Here is a 23356-nt window from a genome sequence, read left to right as displayed (position 1 = left end):
GCTCCAGCATTGCTTTTTCCTATGGTGATGTGTGAAGAACACCCAATTTGAACAAACGTAGGCTATTTAATCAGAGCTTGCTGTAGCAAGGGAGTCCGCCATTCATACTTAGTTTTGGCAGAGACTCAAGGGCAAGTTTTATAGTGGGAAAAACTGAATATCCAGGGATATCCTGATTGGAGGCTGTCAGCATGGGGAAGCTGGAGGTGGGCTAATGAGGAGAGGGGCACTCTGTGATCGGCTAGGGAAACCTATTTGGCTTTCTCTTGGTCCTAAGCTGGAAGCAGAGGCAAAAATTAGGGAAGCTGTCAGTTATTGATCTTGGCTATTTTGGGTAAATTGTTACAGGGATATGGTTTAGCTTCCTGGATTGGCTGCTGGAGATAGTGATTAGCTCCCTCTACTGGTTGCTGCAGATAGCAGGTCAGAGTTGCATTTTTGTCTGTGGTCTGGCTATTGTCATGTTTCTATTCAGTCTCTTGCTTCCCTCCGTCCTCTTCACCCTTCTTAGACTCCTGGATGGGAGGAAAGATCTGCAAGGACTGAGTAGCATGTACTGTTCTGACATCACTCTTGCTACCAGGCCACTCTTGGCCACAGTTCTCCCACTTCCTGGTCTCTGTAGGCTCCTGAGACGGCAGCTCACATCTTCCCAGGGTGAGGCAAGTCTGTAACCGGTGCCATATCCATGACTCATCACTACACTTCCCCAATTCTGTTTTGGCTTCCTGCACTTTCTGTTTCTTTTGCAGCCTGCTCAGACTCACAGTTGCAGAGGAACTTCTTTGTCAAGACTGTCTTTTGGAAAATAATGGCTTTTGTCTTAGTGTCATTGGCAGTTATCATTCTTTTCCTATGTATTGAAGGAGCAAGATTTTTCATTTATTTTCCTCTTGCTTCTGATGAATTGAGTTTTCTTTTAGGGTCTTTGTAAGTTGCAGCTCTTTCTCTGATAGCTCTGATTACATGCCTAGACACCCCCACTATTTCTTTGAATACTTTAGTGAGCTAGCTCAGTTTATTCTATCGGTGACATTCTCATTTCTGTTGCAGTGGTTTTATCTCCTCCCCTAGATACTTTGGCTCCTAACATTTCTCATTCAGAGAGCTAATTTTATTCTTTCCTTTCTTATTATTTTTAATACAATGCTGCTTTCCTATAATCCTCTATTCCCCAAAGAAAGCCTTCAGAAACTTGATTGGAATTATTTTATTTTAATACCATCAATTTGGATTTTCATGAAGTTCATCTACCAACTTTAGGCCATGGATTTCTTAAGATTTAGAATTGTTTTATACCCTAACTAGGGGCTCTGTGTCCTGGGTTTGTTGTGGGAACCAGGAGGAGTCAGAAAGCCATACTCTTCTGGAATCCTCAAAGCAATCTAGAGCTTGAACAAAGGAAAGTCACTGAAACTTAGGACATTTTTGGCCAAGTGTGAACTGTATCTTAGCCCTCAGCCATGTGTCTAGACGTACACCTAAGCACTGGGATTCAACTGGATGAATAATAATATTAGTAGAATCTCAAGCCATGTGCTATGCCTGGAGTTGTGTGAAATACTCTACAGGTATGTGTTTATATGCAAAACAAACTAGGAGTGGATATCGTCATACCTGTTCTCATTTATGGAAATCAAGGCTCAAGAAGATTCAGCTTTTAAAAAAATCCCAACTCAGATTACAACTATTGAATGGAAGATCCAAAATTTGAACTTGTGTAGCCTGGATCAGATACATTGATCAGATAAAGAATTCTTGGCAATTCATATCAGTCTGTACAGACAAATATCAAACTTGAATCTCCTGAGGAGCTTGCAGAAGGTCCAGATGAGGCTCAAGAATTTGCATTTCTTTAAAGTTCCCTGGTGATGCTGATGCTACCGGCCAGGGAACCACATTTTGAGAATTGCTGTCCCAGGCTTATAGCTCATATGCATGGTGCTCCATGGTTCCTGGGGTGGTTTGAAGCTGCATATTATCCCAGAAAGACATGTTCTTAAATTTAGGCCATTCCTGTGGGTGTGGACCCATTGTAAGTAGGACCTTTTGATGAGGCTACTTCAGTTAAGTGAGGCCCACTTCATTCAGGATTAACCCTTATTGGAGTCCTTTATAAATGGAATGGAGAGAGAGAGAGAGAGAGAGAGAGAGAGAGAGAGAGAGAGAGAGAGAGAGAGAGAGAGAGAGAGAGAGGAAGCCAGGGAAGCAAGAAGCTGGAATAACAGAACCTGTAAGAGAAGAGAGGGACCAGCAGATGCCACCATCTACTTTACCATGTGGCAGAGGAACCAAGGATCGCTGGCAGCTGGTCTTTCAGAAGAAAGCATTGCCTTGATGATGTCTTGATTTGCCTTGATGATGTCTTGATTTGGACATTTTCTTGGCCTCAAACTGTAAACTAATAAATTCCCATTGTTTCAGCCAACCCATTTCATGGTATCTGCTTTCAGCGGCCTAGGATAATAAAACAGTTTCCTTCTTTGATTTCCCAGCAATTTATCTTTAATCTTAGCTTCGACACATATCGATTTCTGACCCATGATGCAGCTTTCATAGGCATGACTAGTAAACTCTAAAGATTTCAAAAGCACTGTGAGACTTGTCCCATTTCTCTCCATTAGAGCATTCTCTCAGGTACAATTAAACATTTATTAATCGATGGCATGAATGATGTAGGAGGTTTCAAAACCTAATTAGCAGCAAATGCTTCTATTATTAATAGTTACAACTTAATGATTGCTTAAGTATCTTCAAGTCTTTTAAGAGACTCCTTTTTTCCCAGTACCAGAAACCCAAAAGGCAAATTTCTCAGTATCCTCACAGTAAAATATTTTCAAGTTATAATAGATTTTTCTACAGTTTTAACATGGGTGCTACATCATTGATAGGCCATGCTTAAAAATTACAGGCCTGGGCACACCATAATTGCAAATGAATTTTAGAAGATGCCTCTAATAGTCACTGAAGATAGAAATAGCCCATGGAAATTAATTGCACAGAAGCCAGTACCATAAATTCTCCTAACCTCCTCTGACCAGACAAATTTGGTGGCTGAAAGAACAGGGGAGGCAAAGCCGGTTGCTGTTAATTGTGTGGCTCTCAGAAGCTGTTTTTGGCCTTTCACCCCTGGACAGTAGTTGGGTCAGTCAGTTCCAGCAAAAACCCTGGGACTATGACCCCTTGGCCCCTCTGAGATCACGCACCTGTTCCCAAACAATCACCACAGCCAGGAGCATGGGATTCAATGATTGGGCATCCCTAAACCCCTCGGAGGAGTAGTCCACCTAAGAGATGCCACTTGAGGGGGTCAGCAAGGCAGATATCATCATCTCCACTTCACTCCCCAAGGACATCATCAGAAGGAGTGATTCTCAAGAGGATCATTGAGGAGGAAGGTTCCAGAGCCTTTGTACAAAGAAGCTTTGGTGCACATGGAGTCTGTAGGTATTTGGATTCACCAGATCACCTTCAGCCACCGTGTGGCCAATTCTACATCAGCACAGAAGCCCAATTTTATTAAATATGGTCTTTTTTGGGGGTGGAGTGGGGGTGGGATGGAAGGTAGGAAATATATTTTTTAAAATGTTCATTATTTTGTAATTGTACGAGTAATAAATGAACACACTCTTATCATGAAATATTTAAGCAACAGGGAAGTATTCAGTGATGAAAGACCTTCTCTCCTATGCCTATGTTCATTCCACGCCCTGTGGGCAGCAGCTGCTCCATCCCTGTCTCCTCTCTATGCCCTCATGGACCCTGATAGGAGGTCTCCAAAGGTCACCCCCACAAATCGAGACTCCTTAGAGTCACATATGTATGTGGTCCCTGCACCTTGATTCTAGGCTAAACCCATGACTTGCTTGAACCCATAGGATGTGGTAGAAGTGACACTGTCTCTTGGAGACCCCTAAGGTTTGCATCATTTAAAAAATGGCTAATTTGGAACCATATTTGGGTGTGCCATATAAGTGTTTAGCTATTCATTTGATTCAATTGATAAACATTTGGTGGTGGTGGCGGGTGTTCAGATTTTCACCTTTTACAGGCAATGAAGCAATGACTATCATTGCACATGCAACTTCATATACTCGTGGGGTCTTTTTCGACAAAGAGAGTCTTAGGGATAAAATGACTGGGTCAAAGAGCAAGCATATTTTAATATCCATAAGATATTGCCAAATAGTCTTCCAAAAAGCGTTCACCAATTTGTGCTCTAAGAATATGAGAGAAGGCTTAGTTTCTTGCTCCCTCACCCAATTTGGCCATTCTGTTGGGTGCAAAATTACATCCTTTTTGGTGTTATTTTAATTTCTCTGATCATGAGTCTTTTCAGATGTATGTCAGCCACTTATCTTTCTTCCTTTGTGAATTTCCTGTTTGTCTTGTTTGCCCATGTTTTCTATTGAGTTGATAAACTTCTTTAATGAGCATCGAAAATTAGAGTACACCAGATATGAATTTTTAATTATCATATCTATTTAAATTTTTACACTCTTTTATGTGCCTTTTAATGATATGTATGTCATTTGCTTCTTCCTACCATAATTATTAATTTTCATGAGCTCTTTTATCACCTTTGAGTCTGAGGTCTCGTTATAAAAATATTGTTCTCTATTTTCTCAGAATTCTTCTATAATTTTGTTTCTTAACTATAGCTCTAAAATCCTTTTAGGATTTATTTTTGCATATGGGGTAAGGTGCACAAAGCTGCCACATGGGGCTGGGCATATTAGGTGTGCTGTTCATATACTGTAGAGCCGTGTGACACACACCCTACATGGCCATACACAACAGCCCGCAGAAGGCTGTGTCAATATGTCTTTTTTCCTGATGTACAGCCAATTACATTATTGTATTGACTGCCTCATACTTTCTTCAGTGTTTCCCACCAATATGCATACTTTTTTTTTTCCTGGGCCATCTTCTATTCCCTTGTTTATTTTGTCTATTCTTGCATCAATATCACATAATTTTAACCAGTTCCTTTTCATTTTTATCTCCTTCAGAATCTCTTTGTGTTCATAAGGATTTTCTTTTGTGCTGTAAACTTTAGAATTAATTTGCCCCATGCTGGAAAAATTCCTGTTGATACTTTAATTGATATGACAGTAAAATTGTAGATTAATTTGGGGGAGAATTGGCATGTTTTAATATTAATTTCTTATATCTTCCAGTCTAGAAACCATAGTATGTCTTTCCATATATACAGGACTTTTTTTAAGTCCTTCAGCCTTCAATAAAGTTTTCTTTGTGTTGGTCTTGAACAAACCTTTTAAAGTTTATTTCATGCGTTTTTCTTTTTTTGCAGTTGTAATCAAAATAATTTCTCCATTATATCTTTGCTTTCTTTTTGCTAGCATTTGCCTGATATAAGATATCTTTCATCTTCTTGGCATTTTTAACTTTTCTTTGTCATGTTATTTAACATGTATATTTTTTAACCAGTCTGAAAGGTTTTGACCTTTAATCATGATTAATGTGATTATTGAGGTGTTTGGAACTTACTGATGTTTTGATACATATTTTTTCTTTGCCACGTATTTGCATATTTTCTTTTTTTCCTCCTTGTTTTGTTGTCTGGGCTGTTTGTGTCTTCCTTTTGTTCTCTAGTGGTTTGGAAGGACATTCTATTCTTACCTTAATAGTGATTTGAGTTTAAGAACATGTTTTTCTGGGGTACATAGCTCCAAACTACCATAACAATGTTTTACATACAAATACAAACTTATAATTTTCTAGTTCAACCTAGAATTGTATCAGTTCTGGAACTTCCTCCAAAAAAGACAATTTCCTTAGTATGCTTTTCCTTCTCCTCTCCTTTATATTTGTCTTCTACCATCCACGTTGAGATTTCTTTGAGATTTTAGTTTCAAATCATGGCAAAATAAAACAAAAAACAAAAAGTATGTTGAAGTTATACTTCAAAAATTATAAAGGTACAAAGCATACCTACAAGTTTTGATGATTATTTTCTCATCATTATTTCTTATAGCCCACACCCTCCTTGTTTTTGTATTCATGTTTTTCTGGAATAATTCTTTTAGACAGCATCTGTGGGTGGTTGACTTTCTGAGCCCTTGGTTGGCCCTCCTACTTGAATGCTAGTTTGGGTAAATGTAAGATTCTTGGCTCAATACTTTTGAAGACAGTGTTTATCTTCATGCATTGGTGCTGAAAGAGAACTCTTATATTAGTCCAATTCTTCTTTCTTTGTAAGTAATTTGTTTTTTTTCACCCTTGCTGGATGCTCTAGGATATTTCCGTCTTTATCCTTTTGTCCTGAAATTAGGCCACCATGTTCTCATATTTCTCCTGGGAATCCAGAAGATGTAAACACTTCTGTCTCTCTCCAATACCAAATATTTTATTCTATTTGGTCCTGAACATTTCTTCCCCTCTATATTCTCTATTCTTCAGGCATTCCTATGAGGCACATGTAGGAACTTCTGGATCTGTCCTTTAAGACTTTATGCTTTCTCTTGTATTTCAGTCACTTTGGTGCTTTGAACTTGGTTATGAGAGATTTCCTGGGTTCCATTGTCCAGCTTTCATCATCATGTTTTGGCTTTGTACATTCTTCTCTGGAGCCCAGTGAATGAGTGTTCTGTTTATGTCCAAAATCAACAGATTTTCTCTCTGCTATGTAGAAACCGGGCATTCATGGAATGGAAAAACCATACTCTCATTCCCAGTGGTGGCTGTATTAGCCAGGATTCTCCAGGAAACAGAACCAATACTTTGGGTATACATTTATATTATATTATATTATATCATATCATATCATATCATATCATATCATATCATATCATATATCATCTCATCTCATCTCATCATCTCATCTCATTATGAAGAGACTTATTTCAAGGAATTGACTCATGTAATTATGTGTATGGTAGGCTGGCAGGCTGAAAATTAAGAGACAAGTAGATAGTATACTCCTGAGGCAGAATTTCTTCTTCTCTGGGAAATCTTAGTTTTTGCTCTTAAGGCCTCTCAACTGGTTGGGTAAGGACCACCCACATTACTGACGGTAATTTTTATTTAAAGTCAACTGATCGTGGATGTTCACCATAGCTACAAAATACTTCCAGTCACACCTAGATTAGTGTTTGATTAGATAACTGGGTACTGTATAGATTAGCCAAGATGACAAATAAAACTAACCATCTCAGTGGCCAAAACTAAAAAAAAAAAATGCCTTGGAATACATTGAAGAATAAAAGTAGAGGATATATGTGTAAAGAAAATCATGCAATCTTTTTAAAGGCAAAAAATAATATGTGATAAATGGAGGTATCTCTCATATTTACAGATGAAAAGACTTAATAACAAATTTCAGTTCTTCTCAAAGTACTGAGAAATTCGTCAGAGTCCACACAGTTTTTGAGGGGTGGGGAACCTGATTTTGAAGTTTTTAAGGAAAAATACATATAAGATACACAGGAATTGACAAATGAAGTGTTGCATAATAGATTTTAGGAAAAGATTCACACATCAGTAAGGTCTTTAATACACCGCAAAGCTAGCACATTAGTTCAGCAAGAAACAGAAAAATTACATAATAAGTGGTGCTGACATAAGTAACAGTCTATCTGAAGGCTGAACATTAGAAGTCATACCATATTCTATATAGATCAATAATTTCCAAACAGATCAAAGAGCAAGATGAAGGATATTAAATAAAATATTTAAGTAAGCAAATAATAAATAGATCAATAGATAAATAAATACCTAGATAAATATTGTTAAAATAAAGTCAGGATGACCTTCCTGGCAAGGACACTCAAGAGTTACACAGAAAATGACAGACACACTTGATTGCAAAAGCAGTACCAATTTTTGTTAGGTAAAATGTGAACATGATCAGAAGACAAATGACTGATACTATGTAGCGCACTGGAGGGCAGAAGGTAATAAACTTGCTTATACATTGGCAGTGGGACAACAAATTGTTACAGCTCTTTGGAAGAGCAATTCAGGAACATCTGTCAAAAATTAATCCCCTCCCAGTAATTAAGGTGTGTGTGCAAGGAGATTTTCTCCATGACTGTTTATGGGGGCCCAAATAATGGGAAATAACCAGAATATGTATTAATAGGGAAATGGTGGATAAATTATATACGTGGAATAGCATACACACATATGTACAAATGCACATGCATATTTATACATGTGAATGTCTATAGAGTCTCTATACAGATGAGAGAGGGAAGGAAGACAGAGAGGTGCAGATATATCATTATGTAAAAAGAAGTAAACTGCAAAGTAATGCATAGAAAATAATTATATATTTTTTTCAAAAGAGACAGAACCCCCTAAATAAGTGTATATAAGTGTACACATGTTAAGCAATGATTGCATAAGCATAAAAGTATGGAATTTCTCACTAGGTTTAACTTGGTTACCTCATGGATTTTGTTATCAGTTGCTAAAACCAGGTTAAGCTTTGTTAATAAACTATACTAAGTTCTCATTGACTTAAAGCAACAGTGGTTTATATCTTGCCCATGCTACCTGCCCTCTACTTGGCTGTGGAGGGATTTGGCCTGAATCATTCTCTCTCAGGGCCCAGGCTGATGAAGGTTTCTTCATTGGCAGTGCTGCCATTGAGGTGGCTGGAAGAAGAAAGTTCTAGAAACTTTGCTCGCACAAACCACATTCTGTGGTCCACATCACTGTCGCCTGCATTTCAATGGTGAAGCTAGTTGTGTAGCCATGAATTACCTCCATGAGGACAGGGCAGTACCCTTTCCTCTTGGAAGCTGGGAAGAACGGGGTAATGCCCACCCCAGTGGTGGCATTTAGAGGGAGGTGTGGAAAGAAAGGCTCAATATATTCTTTAAAGGTTTTGAATTGTTTCCTTTGTTACAATTGGTTTAAGTTATTAAAAAGCTATTTTTTGGAGGACATTGAACATAGAAATATCACTTCAGGAATAGTTGAACTTCCCACATATGCACAGAAAAGCCAGTTTTCCAGAAGAGAAGGCCACCCCCAAACTCTAGACAATTCAAAAACCAACAGAAAATTAAATTTGGAAGAAAACTCAGGGATCATTTTACACAGAGGGATAAGTGACTGGTCCAAAACCACATGACTAGTGGCAGAACTTCCTCCTGTATTTCAGAGCTCTGCAATTCCTGCCTTTTGCATGATGGTTATATCCAGCTTTTGTCTCCCCATGGAGTTTTGGTACTTGCTTCCATTTAACTTTGAAACGTTGATGCAGTTTATATGACAAGTGGCCTTATCACATTTCTTCAGATCTCTGCCTTACCTTTTCTTTCCACTGAGTGCTTGGGTTGGAAACGTGCTATTTTTATTTTTACTTACCACTCTACAAAGAAGTCATAGGGAAAACCTGAGCAACTTGAAGAAAAAACAGCCTTTCACCCATGAATCATCACTACTCCACAAATGAACTGAGGGGCTTCCTTTTGCATTTCTCTGATAAAGTATGTCTTTGCACATGCTTTTTCCTTTTTCAACCTATCCAGTTTCTTTCTCTCACTTTTCCCTATGGGCTCTTTTTAAACACTTTACCATCTGTTTTAGTTTTCCTTGGTTTCTCAAGCAAATGCCATACAATGGGTTGGGTTAAACAATGGGGACTTACTAGCTCCCAGTTTTGAGGCTAGGAAAAAGTCCATATCAAGGCATCATCAGGGCAAGGCTTTCTTCTGAAGACTGGCGTCCTAGGGCTAGCTGTCGGTGATCCTTGGTCCTGGGCTCCTGTCACATGGCGAGACTTATGGTCAGCCTCTCCTGGCCTCTCCCTTCTTGCTTGGGTTTCACTGAATTTCACCTTCTCGCTTCCTGTGGCTTTCTTTTTCTGGTCTGTCTGAATTTCACTCCGCCTATGAAGGACTCCAGTAATAGGATTAAGACCCATCCTGATCGAGGTGGACCACACCTTAACTGAAGTAGCCTCATCAAAAGGTCCTACTTACACTGGGTTTACACCCACAGGAACGGATTAAGTGTAAGAACATGTTTTCCTGGGGTACATAGTTCTAAACCACCACACCATCATCTGTACTCCATTTTGTTCCACTCATGTAATATAGGAATATGTGTACGCATATGTGTGTATGTCTGCTTAGAGACAAAGAGACAGAGAGAGACAGAGAGATGTGTGTGAGGGGAGGGAGAATGATTTACAAGGTGATTGGTCATGAGTGTGTTATCTTAACTAACTCTTTTAGGAAGTATTGGTATTCACATAACTGCTACATCGGTGGTAACGATATTCACATCACTGTCTGATAATTATTCTGGTCATAACTGTGATGATGGCCATGTCCTCCATATAACCCTGTGATGATGGTGGTTGTGGTAGCCACACATCTATGAAAATGATCACCGTTCTGTTTACAAACTTGCAGCATTCTCTGTGTGATTCATATAACTCTGCCATTTGGCTGGTGTTCTTGAAATAATTCTGTGACAGTCGTGTGGTTGTAACCACACAACTCAGTGAAGGTATTGGTGGCACACCCAGAAAACTGAGGGAGACAATGTGGTATTCACCCGTTCTGTAGGAGGATGTGGTGAGCCCATGACTCGGCCAGGTTGGTTGTGGGTGTTTTCCCATGGCTGCAAAGGTCCAGCAGTGCTGTTCCCATAATATCCCATGATGGTAGCTGTGGTATACACTTCATTCTGTGGTGCTGGTCATCTGGTTGACCTAATTGAAGCCATTGGTGTGGTGGTATTCAGTTAACTCTTTGGGTGGTCTTGATGGTATCATGCATTTCTGCATCGGTGGCAGTGGGGTTGGCATTTATAGGCTCCACCATGCTCTTGGTGGTATTGAAACAATTCTGCCAGTATGAATGTGGTGTTTGTATAATGCATACAGCATTGGTTGTGGAATTTACATAATTCTGCAATGTTGATGGTAGTAGCTACATAACTCTACAACTTGGTAGTGTCTGCATAACTCTGATGTTGTTGGTTTCCATGTAACTCTGTGATGGTGGTGGTGGCATTCACATACTCTGTGACATTGGGTTGTGTTATTCGCAAAACCCTCTGACAGGCCATGGGAGCTCATGTGATTCTCCAGTGTGTGTTGTGGTGGCCTTCACATTACTGCATGACTGATCCTAGTCATATGGATATAACTTTGCAAACTTGGTCATGATATTCTCTACTTGTGGTAGTAGTGGTGATGGTGGTCAGAGAGTTGCAATGTTAATGCATGTGTATTCATATAAATTTTTGAAGTTGAGTGTGATTATGTTCACAGAATTCTGCCACACTGGTTGTAGTATTCAGATAATTCCACCACACTGGTCATGGCATTCAAATAATTGTGCACCGGTGGCAACGGTCTTCTAGGGCAGTAGTGGTGTCCATAGAACTCTGTGATTCTGGGTGTAGTATTCACATACCTCTGTGTAGTTGTTGGTTGTAGCATTTACATATATATGTGATGGGGATGGTTGCATTCACACAACTCTGTGATGTGGAGTGCGGGATTCACATAACTCTGCTCTATTGGTGGAGTTGCTATTGACACAACTCTGTGAGATGATCTCAGTGTGTACATAACTCTGTGCAATGGGAACATCTGGTAAGCTGATCATGCTCATGTTTACATAACTCTGCAATGTTGGAGTTGGTGGCCTGCACATAAATACATGATTGAGGTGGTTGTAGTAGCCACGTAATTCTGGGATGATGAAGGAGATACTCATATTACTCTGCTGCCTTGGTGATGGTGGTGTAGAGAACTCCAGGATGTTTGTGGCTGTGGTAGTCACACAACTCTGCGATGATATTGGTGCTTTACACATGAAGGTGTGATGTTGCTGTTGGTGATGGCCACATATCTAAGTGTCAGTGCTGGTGGTAGTTACCCATAGCTCTGCAGGGTTTGTTGTGGGATTCACATAAATTTGTGACATTGTCTGTGGTCTCCATCAAACTCTGGGAAGGTGGGGCCAGGTGGTGTTTTCATTTCCAAGGCTGCTCCAGCAAATACTATGAAATGGTTGAGCTTAGAGAATGGTAATTTATTAGCCTACAGTTTTGAGGCTGTGAAAATGTCCAAATCAAGGCAACGTGAAGGTGAGGCTTTCTTCCTGTAGACTGGCTGCCAGCAATCCTTGGCTCCTCCACCATATGGCAAGACATGTGGCAGCATCTGTTCGTTTCTCTCTTCTCTTCTGGGTTTTGTTGCATTCAGCTTCTTGCTTCCATGCCTTTCTCTCTCTGTGTCTGCATTTCATTCTCTTATAAAGGACTCTGGTAATGGGATTAAGACCCATCCTGAATGAGGTGGGCCACCCCTTAACTGAAGTAGCCTCATCAAAATGTCTTACTTACAATGGGTTCACACTCATAGGAATGGTTCAAATTTAAAAATATGTTTTTCTGGGGTACACACAGCTTCAAAACACCACAGGTGGTATCCCCATAAGTCTGCGATGATGGGGATGGTATTAATTTAACTCTGGGATGTTAGATGTGATATTCAGACAACTCCACATTGATGTTGGTGGTCATTTTCCCGTAACTCTGCAATGCTGTTGGAGGTGATTTCCCTGCATGTCTGAGACCCGGTGGTTGTGTTATTTGCATGACTCTGCAATGGCTATAGTAGTATTTACATTTTATGAGGGTAGAAACTTGGGCTTGGAAAAGTGTAAAGTTTCTCTGAAAGTTATATAACAATATATGATAGAGCCAGGCTCAAATTCAGATGCTCTGAATAATTCCAATGCAATTTTTTCTGTATCACACCCTGAGGTCTCTTCTAAGTCTAAATTTAAAGGTATTGGTGTAAAATATCTGTACCCTCTAACTCCCCAGAGCTTTGGAATGCAAATATTGTATTTCTACCATTCCAGTTCTTTGTTTATAACTTTAAATCTGTTTATATATTCACATATATTATAAATTTTCAAGTGTGGATCTGATCTAAATGTAGCTGCCAATGCAGAGGTATAAAATTGAATTTCTGAAAATGTAGGTTAAATAATGCAGAGGAGGGTTTTCTGGAAATCCAAAGTGAAGTTCCTTTGGGTGATAATTTCTAGTTTATTCACAGAACCCAAAATACATTTATCAAATAGCAAAATTTGATGTTGGTGAAATTTTTGGCCATAATTTACTTTTTTCCCCCTTGCAGTACTTGGGATGCATTCTTTGTTTAAAATTATAAACCTCCTAGAAGCTCCATGTAGGGCTAGCGATATGTTGGGATCTGGTATCGGTTACAGGGCAGATAAATGTTAAAACAATCACTGAATTATACATATGCATTTTCTGCATTTTACTGTATGCAAGTTATACATCAATAAAAGTTTTTAAAAATGTGCTTCTAAGTAAAATGAAAATACAGATGGGTTTTGGAAGAGTTGAGTACAAAGTGACAATACAAGCACTAGGGATAATGCATACACATTATCACTTTTAGAGAAACAGAGCATGGTCTTACTATAGAATATGGAGTTAAAAAATATAATTTAGGAAATGTTTATGACTTTTGTAAATGCCTTTTTTTTAGTTATGAATTCTCTTTTCATCTCAATTTTCTGGCTCATAATTTACTTTTTTCCCCCTTGCAGTACTTGGGATGCATTGAAGTTCTGCGCTCGATGAGGTCTCTTGACTTCAGTACAAGAACACAGATCACCAGGTAAGTCTTCTTGAGAACAGACTCCTGTAATTTTACACTAGAAAAGGAATGCTTTCGGGGGTTAACAGCCTAGGAATTTCCAGAGCGAAGGATGCTCTTGGAGTGTTAGTGATTGTCTGAGTTGTGGACCAGAATTTCACTAGATTTGAAGACCTTCGTTTAATCTTCCATGTTGACCACATTTGTCTCTTGATTTGAACATCTTGGAAGATATTCCCTCTTGCAAGTTCTTTCTATAATCAGGCTGCAGGCAGGTGGAGTTACCTGAGTTTTTATCATTGTTTCTTTAAAGTAACTAGAGCATGAAGTTGATTCTTTAAAATCTACTGAACTGATATTTCTATTTAGAAAAGAAAATCTAGAACCTCAGGAGAGAATTTCCAATGGTATGCACAGAGAAAAAAATGTATGAAGTTGGAAAAAAAGAAATGTTAATAGGCGTGGGTAAGTTAGTAGGGAGACTAATTCTTTAAGTTGTCCGTGATTTTGAGCGGGCTTATATGCTGTCCACCATCAACTAGATTCTAAACTTCTTGAGGGCCAATTCTATATTTAAGCATTGCTTTTTAAATAAAATTTCATAGCCCAGGAGAGTTTCTAATAGATCTTATACCTTTAGAAAAACGCCACTGTCAAGTCATTTTGAGGAGGAGAGCAGGAAATCTAGGACAGGAACTGTGGAATATGTTTTTTCAGCAGGCAACGTGTTTATGCTGCTTCAGTGGTTGTGGAATTGCTTTATCTAAACATCGCCCTCAGAAAATGCCTCATATTTGTTTCATGCCAATCACTCTATTGAATATTCTTGGGTTAGCAAGCCACAATCTAGACTGATGTTTAGAGAGCAATTATTTTTGGTAAGTAACTGCTAATTACATGTGCGCACCTCATTCTATGTTTTAACTACCATAATGATAACTCTTCCTCCTCCTTGAAGAAATTCATGATCAAAAGACTTGATGTTCTCTTCCCTCTAAAGTGCCTTTAGATACACATGTTGGGAACACAACACCACAAGTCATCTTTATTAAAGAATGAATCTGCCTCCATATTATTTGTAGAAAATGGTTTATGGACGTTGCCATGGCAGAGGAATTGGTATGTTGATGTGACAGCATTTAAAAGAAAAGTTTGAATGTTTCTTTATTCAATCATGCATTCATCCTACCCAGCAAGGGCACCTGCAGGGCAGCTCTGTAGGCAAACCACCACCTTGCCCAGGTGCCTGGGAAAAACTGGGAACTGTATAAGACATTGTTCACACTTTCATGCGCAGGAGTTGTTTTTAAAGGACTGATAATTTTGGTGGGATGAACTGTGGACCATGGCTACTGAAATTTCCCTTATAGGTACTAGAATCTCTGAGATGACTTTGGACCATGCTAATTCTCCTCTATGTTTGTTGAGCATCTACTTCTATCTTGTTTGGCAAGGTGGGCAGCCTCACTTTGCCAGGCCTATGGTGTTGGGGAGAAAAACCACATTTGCAAATAACTGAGGGACCCCTGAGGGGAGAAGTGAATAATTCCAGATTTCCCCTTGATGAAGATATTGACCCTTGGACTCTCTGAGGGTAGAACCCCAATGGACAGAATTAATACTAAAATTGGAGAAGAAAGCAGTGGAACCGAAGTCAGTAGGTTTGGAAGTTCAGGTGTCTTTCTCCAAGCCCATTGCATAGAGATTTTAGCAAAGGTGAGGCAGCTTAATGGGGTGATTGGAACCCCTTTCTTGGATTCCAGAAACTTGTTGTGGAATTCTGGATGTATGACAATTGCCTTTGGGTTTTTATTAAAAGATAATTTTAGTAAGTTGGCCTCTGATTACATGCTCTGATAATTGGCTACTAGACTTTTTGAAAACAGTTTTCATTATCTTTGCCTCATTTTGATCACATGACATGTTTCTTATTTCTTAGAGCTGAAGACCACTTGTAGTTGGCAAATCAATGTCAGAAGAAACTCTTTGCATCCACAAGAAAAATACACAGCAGTGTCTTTGTAGATCTGCCACATTGTGGAGCTTGTGATATCTAGGTGGCAATTGAGTATTAAATACATGTTTGATTAAACTGTACCATTTTATATTACTCTATATACAAAGGTATTCTTGAGAGGCTACAGGGAAATCTAAAGTTGCAAATAAGTTGTAGTATTTGGGCAGTAAGAAAACTGGTTTCCAAAGAGAGTCCAGAAATGCCTTTTATAAAAAATATATTTTTCATAAGCAAATAATCAGTCCTGGCATTTTTTGTTCTATCATTTTAAGTGTTGGATATGTCTCTTTCAGAGGCTCTGACAGCTGTATCATGTCTCTTTTCAGGATCCATCTTATGCAGGTCCTGGTATCAGAGTTTAGATTTCTTGCGGCATTCTCAGTAGCACTGCACGTGGATTACTGAGATCTTATTAAAAGATAATTTTAAAAATTACCCAGTGAAGTTGTCCTCTGATTAGATGCTTAGCTACTGCAGTGGCTGTTAAAAGCCTTACCTCCGGGACACCTTGGAGTGAGGAACTTGGTGACTTGTTGAAATTAATGAGTGGCTGCTGTGGTGACAAGTGTGGATACTAGCAGTGAGACTGCTGGGGTGTAGGTCCCAGCTCAACCTCTTTCTACCTGTTGGCTTTGGTTTGCACACCTGTGAAATGGGTACAAGAATAATACCTACCTCAATGGTTGTTGTGAGGGATAAACCAGTTTCAACATCAGAAGTTCATGGGACAGGCCTGGCAGAGTGGATGCTCTGTTTAGGTGTTTGCTGGGTATCACTCATTGAATGAGCTGGAATTCAGCTTGGTGAGTACTTCCGAGAAGTTCTTGTCTGCAAGCAAGTGGGCAATTGAAGTTGTAGAGATGGTGGCAATCGCTGCACCATTGGCAGTCACCGCTTCCCTCCTGGGTCCTCCTGCTGATGGTATATAGCATAGAGAAGTCAGCCAGGCAGGGAAGTTGTCCCAAGCATTGGCCAGGACTCAGCCTTGGGCTCACTCCAGCTCAGTAAGCATCAAGCTCTCCGCCAAGAGATTCAGTGCTTGTGAAAGACTGCCCAAAAGACAGAGATGCATGCCAGGAAGTGAAGCAGTGTTTCTTCAAATAGCATCTGCAGAAGACTAGTTCCCACCCCCAGGGACACCTGGTCAAATACGGTTTTGGAAAGCAGCATACAAAATCCCTTCCCCTCACCTTCATGGATCTACCGCGCACATTGCAATATAAAGGCTGTATAGAAACCCCACAGTAGAAAACCTGTGAAGCTTAGCTTAATCTAATGTTTCCCAAACTTGCTTGACTAGGGAACTGCCCTCTCTCTTCTCCATCTCCTCACCAAGGCCACTTAATTGCCTGTGAAACATTTAGGAAACAAATGTTGTAGATGCATGGATTTCACACTCTGCTGGGCAGCCCTGGGGGGTCTGAGGGAAGGGTCTCAGGTTAGTGCTATCCTGGGAGAATGGGGCACCAAGCAGGGGCTAGCCCTGGTTCAGTCAAAGATCTCTGCTTTTATCTGAGTTACACCATTGGGTTTCCATACAAGGTTACTCTGGCTACAGACACTTGAAAACCACTGTTCTGGGGGTGGGCCATCCTGGGCTGGAGCCTGACCTTCAGAGAACCACATGTCTGGACTGTGCTGTGTGTCTTCCAGAAAATTCCTCTCTAGGCAGCTGCTTTTGGCCCTCATTGAGGGATGGTTTGAACTGTGTTCATTTCCCGTAACAGTGGGTCTTGCCACATCATGTGGGGGGACTCCAGGGACACTGTTCCCCCTTGTCTTGGTGCTTGGGGTGAATGAGCTTCTCCTGGTCTGTTTGTGCTCTGTGGGGCTGTGAATCCTCTTTGCTCAGAACAGTCCTTGGCAATCGATAGGAAACTCCCAACGTGCCTTTTGTCTCTAGTCCAGCCTGTCTACCTTGTTTCCCCCTTTACTTTGATTGACTCACGTGCTTACTTTTATTGTGTTTTATTTTATCTCTCTTTGGAAGCTACCTTAACCCATTTTTAGAAGATGGAAGGCTATAACTATATACACAATCTGACCCAGAATACTCAACGAGGTGGTCTTTCCACAACAGTAAACGCAAACATCTGACATGTACTTTTGCCTCTAAATGATCCTGCCTGACTTCCTGCTCTGTTAGGAAGATAGCTGTCATGTTTGCTTTCCTCCCAGGGTCGTATAGATGTGTGGATTCAGCCACATGTAGCTTGGTGAAAATTGTAGGGTAAGCTGTAGATGGGTTTATTGTAAATTGTCCAGGGCCCAATGCAAATCTGCTTTTTCAAATTGTAGATGGTGAAAAATTGCATTTTTTTTTACATTTTTTGCTTTGGACTTTCCTATTTTTAAAGTTGTTTACTTTCAATGGGTCTTGAAGAATCTGCCTTTGAGTTTATTTGACCCAGACTTATACATGCACCCCCTTGCCACCCACACACCCCATAGAATGTGCTGAGCTCCCTGGGATTTCAATGCGCATACATAGATGTGAGGATTCAGCTTCAGAATTGGATTTTTTTAAAAAAAGAAATTCTCCAGGGACATGCATAAAATCCCTTTAGCTTGTAAACCAAAATCAAAGTCGGTAAAAGGGAAACATCTTTCTTTTAGGAAAGTATTTCCTTTTTGTTCTTGTTCACCATATTGGACTAGATCTTGGGAGAATTTTATTACTGATATTAGTATATGTGTATTGAAGTTGAAAGTACAGTAAGCTGGTAACAGTCCTCAAATTGTTAAAGCAATGATGCAGAGGTATAAGTGAACACATGAATAAATAATCTGCTAGTGAGTGTGACTTAAGGTTGTAAAGTTTGAATCTTTTCCGTTCGATGTTTTATGCCAAGGGCTTTTGTTGAAAGGTGAATGTGTGACTATATGATACTGGTCTGAAATTGCCAAGAGTAGGTAGTTACAGGGCTGTGAGTCTGAACAAAATAACAAAAGAAGCCCTGGCAATATAAAGAAGGGAGCAGAGTGCCGCTCCAATTCATGATTTTCTGAATTGTGAATGTTTGTGATGCCCATGAGAATTCCAGCCTGGCTTACTTGGGGCCCAATGCGTGGAGCGTTTCATCTTCATTCTGAAGGATGGCAAGCCCGACGTGACCTCAGCGCAGCCGGATGACTCTACCCACCCTTTCTTCTCAAAGAGTTGACCTGGAAGGCTTGGTAAAGCTCAGTTCTCAGGTTGCTTCCAGCTGCCAACATTCTATAAGTGCTCTCAAAATAAATACATAAATAAAAGATCCCAGGTAAAAACTTCCACCACCCAATCCATCGAGTTCCATTCCATTTCCAGCTGCATCTGTCCTTGCGTGTGTGATTGCCTCACCCGAGACCAAGTGTTTCATCTTGTACCACATGCATGGCTGGACTTCTTGCAAGAGAAGGACGGCCGGTTGCATGATGGACGCCATTACTGAATGGAGGGGTCTTCTCCATCCACCCACCATCCAGCGGGATCCCTTTACCATCTTGCCTTAAACATTTCCATGTTGCATGGACATTTAACCACGTGTACATCTGGGGATTGTAGCGATTTATATGGTGCCGTTTTCAAAAGGGCTGCTTTCACTAACAAAAATTTTGTGTTGTTTATAGCTCTCTTCCCATCAGAGCGTCTCTCAGGCAGTGAGAAAGCATGTGGCGAAGAAGAAGGACACAGAAGAGAGCCAGGTAAGGTGCTTGTCCTCCTCAGCCTCTGGGATGACCTCTGGGAAAAACAGGGAATGATTCCGAGGTCCAATTACACCACCTTGCCCAGTTGAATGACTAAAACACGCTGGACAAATGGTTGCCTAAATATCTTTGGTTCAGGTTTGTTGTTTCCTCCTTGAGAATGAACACCAGGTACCACACCGGTGGGCAGGGATTGGCACAGGAGAGGTAGGTTGCTTGCCCATTTAGCAAGCACAGAGGAAGTAATTCTGAAGGGTTCTGTGCTTGGAAGGCCACCGCATAAGTGAATGTGAAGTTGTGCCCCTTTTAGGACGGGAACAGTGTATAAAAACCAAAGCTGATCTTTGCTCGTGGCCCTCCTGGGTGCTCCACAGATCTGCTCTTTCCTAAGAGTCCACTTGATTGTGATATTCCAGAATGCCTTTTGCACTACAAAAATAAACGTGTCTAATGTTGATTTAAGACACACGTGCCAGGAAAAGGCGCAAATCTGGAAAAAATCTTTTTGGAGGCTGGTCGAATCTCAGAATTAGAAAGGAGTACCCTGGGTGTGAAGAGCTGCCCCCTCCCCGCTTTCCCCACCTACCTCTTTATATTTAGGAAGCGCAGAGCTGCACTCCAAAGGCTAGCTAGCTTTTTTTTTTTTTTTTACAGTCATGCTGGCTCTTTCTAAATTTATTTGTTCTAACCATGTTTTTCAGGGCTGTACCTCTCACAGCCTTTCTGCTCCAGTGGGGTGAGGCCTGGCAGGGAGGGATTTAGTGTTTTCTCAGTTTAGAATTCTTTCTAAAAACACCAGCTTGCCTGCATGCATATGCATCCTGCTTTGGGGACTAAAACTGGCTGAGTCTTTCTGCCTCCCCGCTCCATCTTTACTCGAGATCTAACACCAGCTGGAATAATTTTGTGCCCCGTGTCCTCTTCATCAGCATTAGTTGAGGGCTGCTGTGTGACAGGCTGTGCCAGATACATGGGTGAGGATATTATGAGTCCCCCACCCCGGGGACCCAGAGCCCAGGAGAAAGGCCCAGGGTCACAAGGCAAATAGGACACACATGTGAATGCGAGTGTGTAAAACCCACCACAGAAACAGAGGAGGAGGGTCCCTATTGGCCTAAGTGAGTTAGGAAAGACTTCCTGGAAGGACAGAGCATTTAAGCTTGTCAGATATCCCCCTGGCTACATTGTGGGCTCGAGTGAAGCATAAGAATGAGACAATTGCATCTACTTGGGGTTGGGTCCCAAAGTCGGACCACAAGGGTAAATGGAACGTGTAAATGGTACTCTTGAAAATCCATTAACTGGATTACACACCAGGGTCTTGGCTGTACAACTCTTGGTGGCATTTCTAATGCACATTGAAGATTGAGGGTTTGGGTTGCCCATGTTGAAGGAAGACAAGAAAAATCTACATTTGCCAGAGGCCTGGGCACGGAGCCAGGATGCTTTTAGGGCAACCAGGAAAGCCCACCTGTAAGTCCAGACAAAGCCTTGGGTCAGAGTAGCTCTCGTATTGAATACTTACTATGTTCCAGGGACTGTGCTAATCATCCCATTCATTCAATCAACAAATATTTGAGCACACACCAGTCACTGTTACAGATATTAGGAGTAAAACACTGAATGAGAGTTTACCTTCTGCCTTAGTTTGCCAGGCTGCTATGACGAATAACACATAATGTGTTGACTTAACAACAAGAACCTATTGGCTCATGGTTTTGGGATTAGAGAAGTCCCAAATCAAGTTATTGGCAAAGCTTACTCTCTTCTGGAGTCTGGAGCATTCTGGTGCTGACTTGCCACAATCCTTGGGGTTTCTTTGCTTGTATCTCTGCCTCCCGTTACATGGTGATGTCTTCTCCTTTTGTCTGCTTCTCTGTTTTTCACTGACTTCTGGTTTCTTTCTGTGGGATCTTCTCCAACTTGTGTCTTCTGGTTTTTTCTCTTTATAAGGCCTCCAGTAATACGGATTAAGATCCACTCTCACTTAGAGAAAAATAACATCTTCAAGAGGTCCTATCTACAATGGGTTCACATCCACAGGAATACAGATTAAGATTAAGAACATGTCTATGTTGGGGTGCATAATTTTGTCTCCCACGCCTCCTATTATGGAGAGAAAGAGAAAATAAACACACAAACACACACCTAAGTAGGATATTAAAGCAAACCCTATGAACTTGCTATTTTCGCAGATGAAAATGGTCTAATGTAAGCAATTTTATACAGACCATCAGAATAGTTTCAGATAGTGATGAGAGAATGTGTCATCTTATCCCAGTATCCCCAGGAGGCAATTTGGGCCCAAACTAGAGATGAGGAAATGGAGGGCCAGAAGTTTAAATAAACTGTCTTGGATCACATAGCTAGAAAGTGGCAAAGTGGGGATTTGAACCCGAGCAGACTGAATCGAATCTATGCTTATTACTATCCCCATCATACTGTTACTTAAGTCAGGCCAACTGGCACTGTTTGAAAAGTGGACATTGCTCTTGATTACAAAAGCATCTCAGAGCCTTTCCTGACTACTTAGTGATAGGATGGTCTCGAGCAGGGCACAAAGAAAATGAATATGAATGTGACTTCTGTGTGCAAAGTGCTTGCAGCCAGTGGAATAAGGGGGCAGATGGATGTAAGGAAAAGGGTCAGTCATGGAGGGCAGGGTGGCTGCCACAAAGAGGGTAGTAGTCTTTTCTACTTACTTTGTTCATCCTGGGAATGGCAACGAAACTTGGGGCGGGGCGGGGGGAGCTCTCCATACTATGTTTCAGCAACTCCTAGTTGAATTTCACAGAGTAATAGAAAAAAAGCTAATGCAATAAAAGATGATAAAAATATAGTATGAGTAATTCATAAAAAGGAAGAGGAAGAGGATTTTGATTTTCTGATCTTTCCTTGTTTCTGGGTCCTAGCTACCTCAGAGAGCTTGAAGTAGAGAAGGATGGGATGGAGTGAGTGAGATGAGATGGGGCAGAGGGGTGTGATTTGTGAGTGGAGAGGAGAGATGAAATGAGAAAGGATGGATGGTGTGGGGTGAAGTGGAGTGAAACGGGAAAGGTGCAGTTGGAGAGGGATGAGATGAAACAGCCTGGAGTGAGCTGGAATGGGTTTGGGTGGAAACAATGAGCTCTCTTCTGCCTCACTCCAAGAGGTCCCAGGAACACCCATTTTCCTTTTCTCACTTTGCACACCTGAATAAACTAATCTGATTCTCATTTTCTTCCCCAATTAAAAAATACCATCATCATTCTATTTCCTGGTTTGCATTTCAAACACTGATTAATACTCTATATCAGGGTGACTTGATTATTGCAATTTTCTGACAAGCTGTTTATGCAGCTTGGGTGCAAGTTATGTAGCTCTTTTGACCAGGGAGGGCATTTATTACCTAATAAGGCATGAAAACTTCCAAACATGGGAAGTACCCCTGGGAACCTGGATGAAGAGGTCTTCCTAGGGGCAGTTTCCTGGGCAGGGGTGTGAGGGTCAACTGGGCAAACACAGAATGGATATCACAACATCACAGGGATTGGCACGGGTGTGAGCAGCCAGTTGGCTGCAGAGGTGAGCCATGATCTGGCAAGCTGTGTGGGAAGAAAGGGCAAGTTGCTGGAACAAGTTCAAAAGTTGTGAAAGTGCAGGGGAAAAGATTTAAGCCAGGCAGAAGCAAGTGAGGCACAGCGTGGACACTGATTCTCCCAGGTTTCAGCAAAGCAAGTCAAGCTCCCTGCAGAGCCTGATATGCAAAGCCTCAAGATTTATTTATTTGTTTCTTTATTTGTTTATATGCTTACTTGGCAGCCTATTAAGTTGGGTCTGTCTCCTGGTGGAACTTTCTGGTTAGTAAAAGGATGTCACTCTTTCAAGGCTGGGGGAAATAGCAACTTATTAATTACTATGATGTCCTCCCTTAGAGATTCTCCTTTGGTAGGATTGGGGTAAGGTCTGGACATCTGCATTTTTTTTTTTTTTTTCAGTTCGCAAGGTGATACTGCTACATATCTCTGGATAATGACAAA

The 23356-nt window shown here is 40.8% G+C and overlaps 1 protein-coding gene across 1 annotated transcript in view; it reads left to right on the top strand.

Moving 5' to 3' along the window:
* Window positions 1-23356, top strand: part of SHC3 (SHC adaptor protein 3) — a 177491-nt gene that overhangs the window by 41414 nt on the left and 112721 nt on the right. The window contains exon 2 of the mRNA XM_037797101.1: window positions 13584-13654. Coding sequence (XP_037653029.1) covers window positions 13584-13654 — 71 coding nt within the window. The remainder of the gene's footprint in view (window positions 1-13583; window positions 13655-23356) is intronic.

Source organism: Choloepus didactylus, chromosome 10 (assembly GCF_015220235.1).
Source record: "Choloepus didactylus isolate mChoDid1 chromosome 10, mChoDid1.pri, whole genome shotgun sequence".
NCBI lineage: Eukaryota > Metazoa > Chordata > Mammalia > Pilosa > Megalonychidae > Choloepus > Choloepus didactylus.
This window is presented reverse-complemented; position numbering and strand designations above follow the sequence as displayed.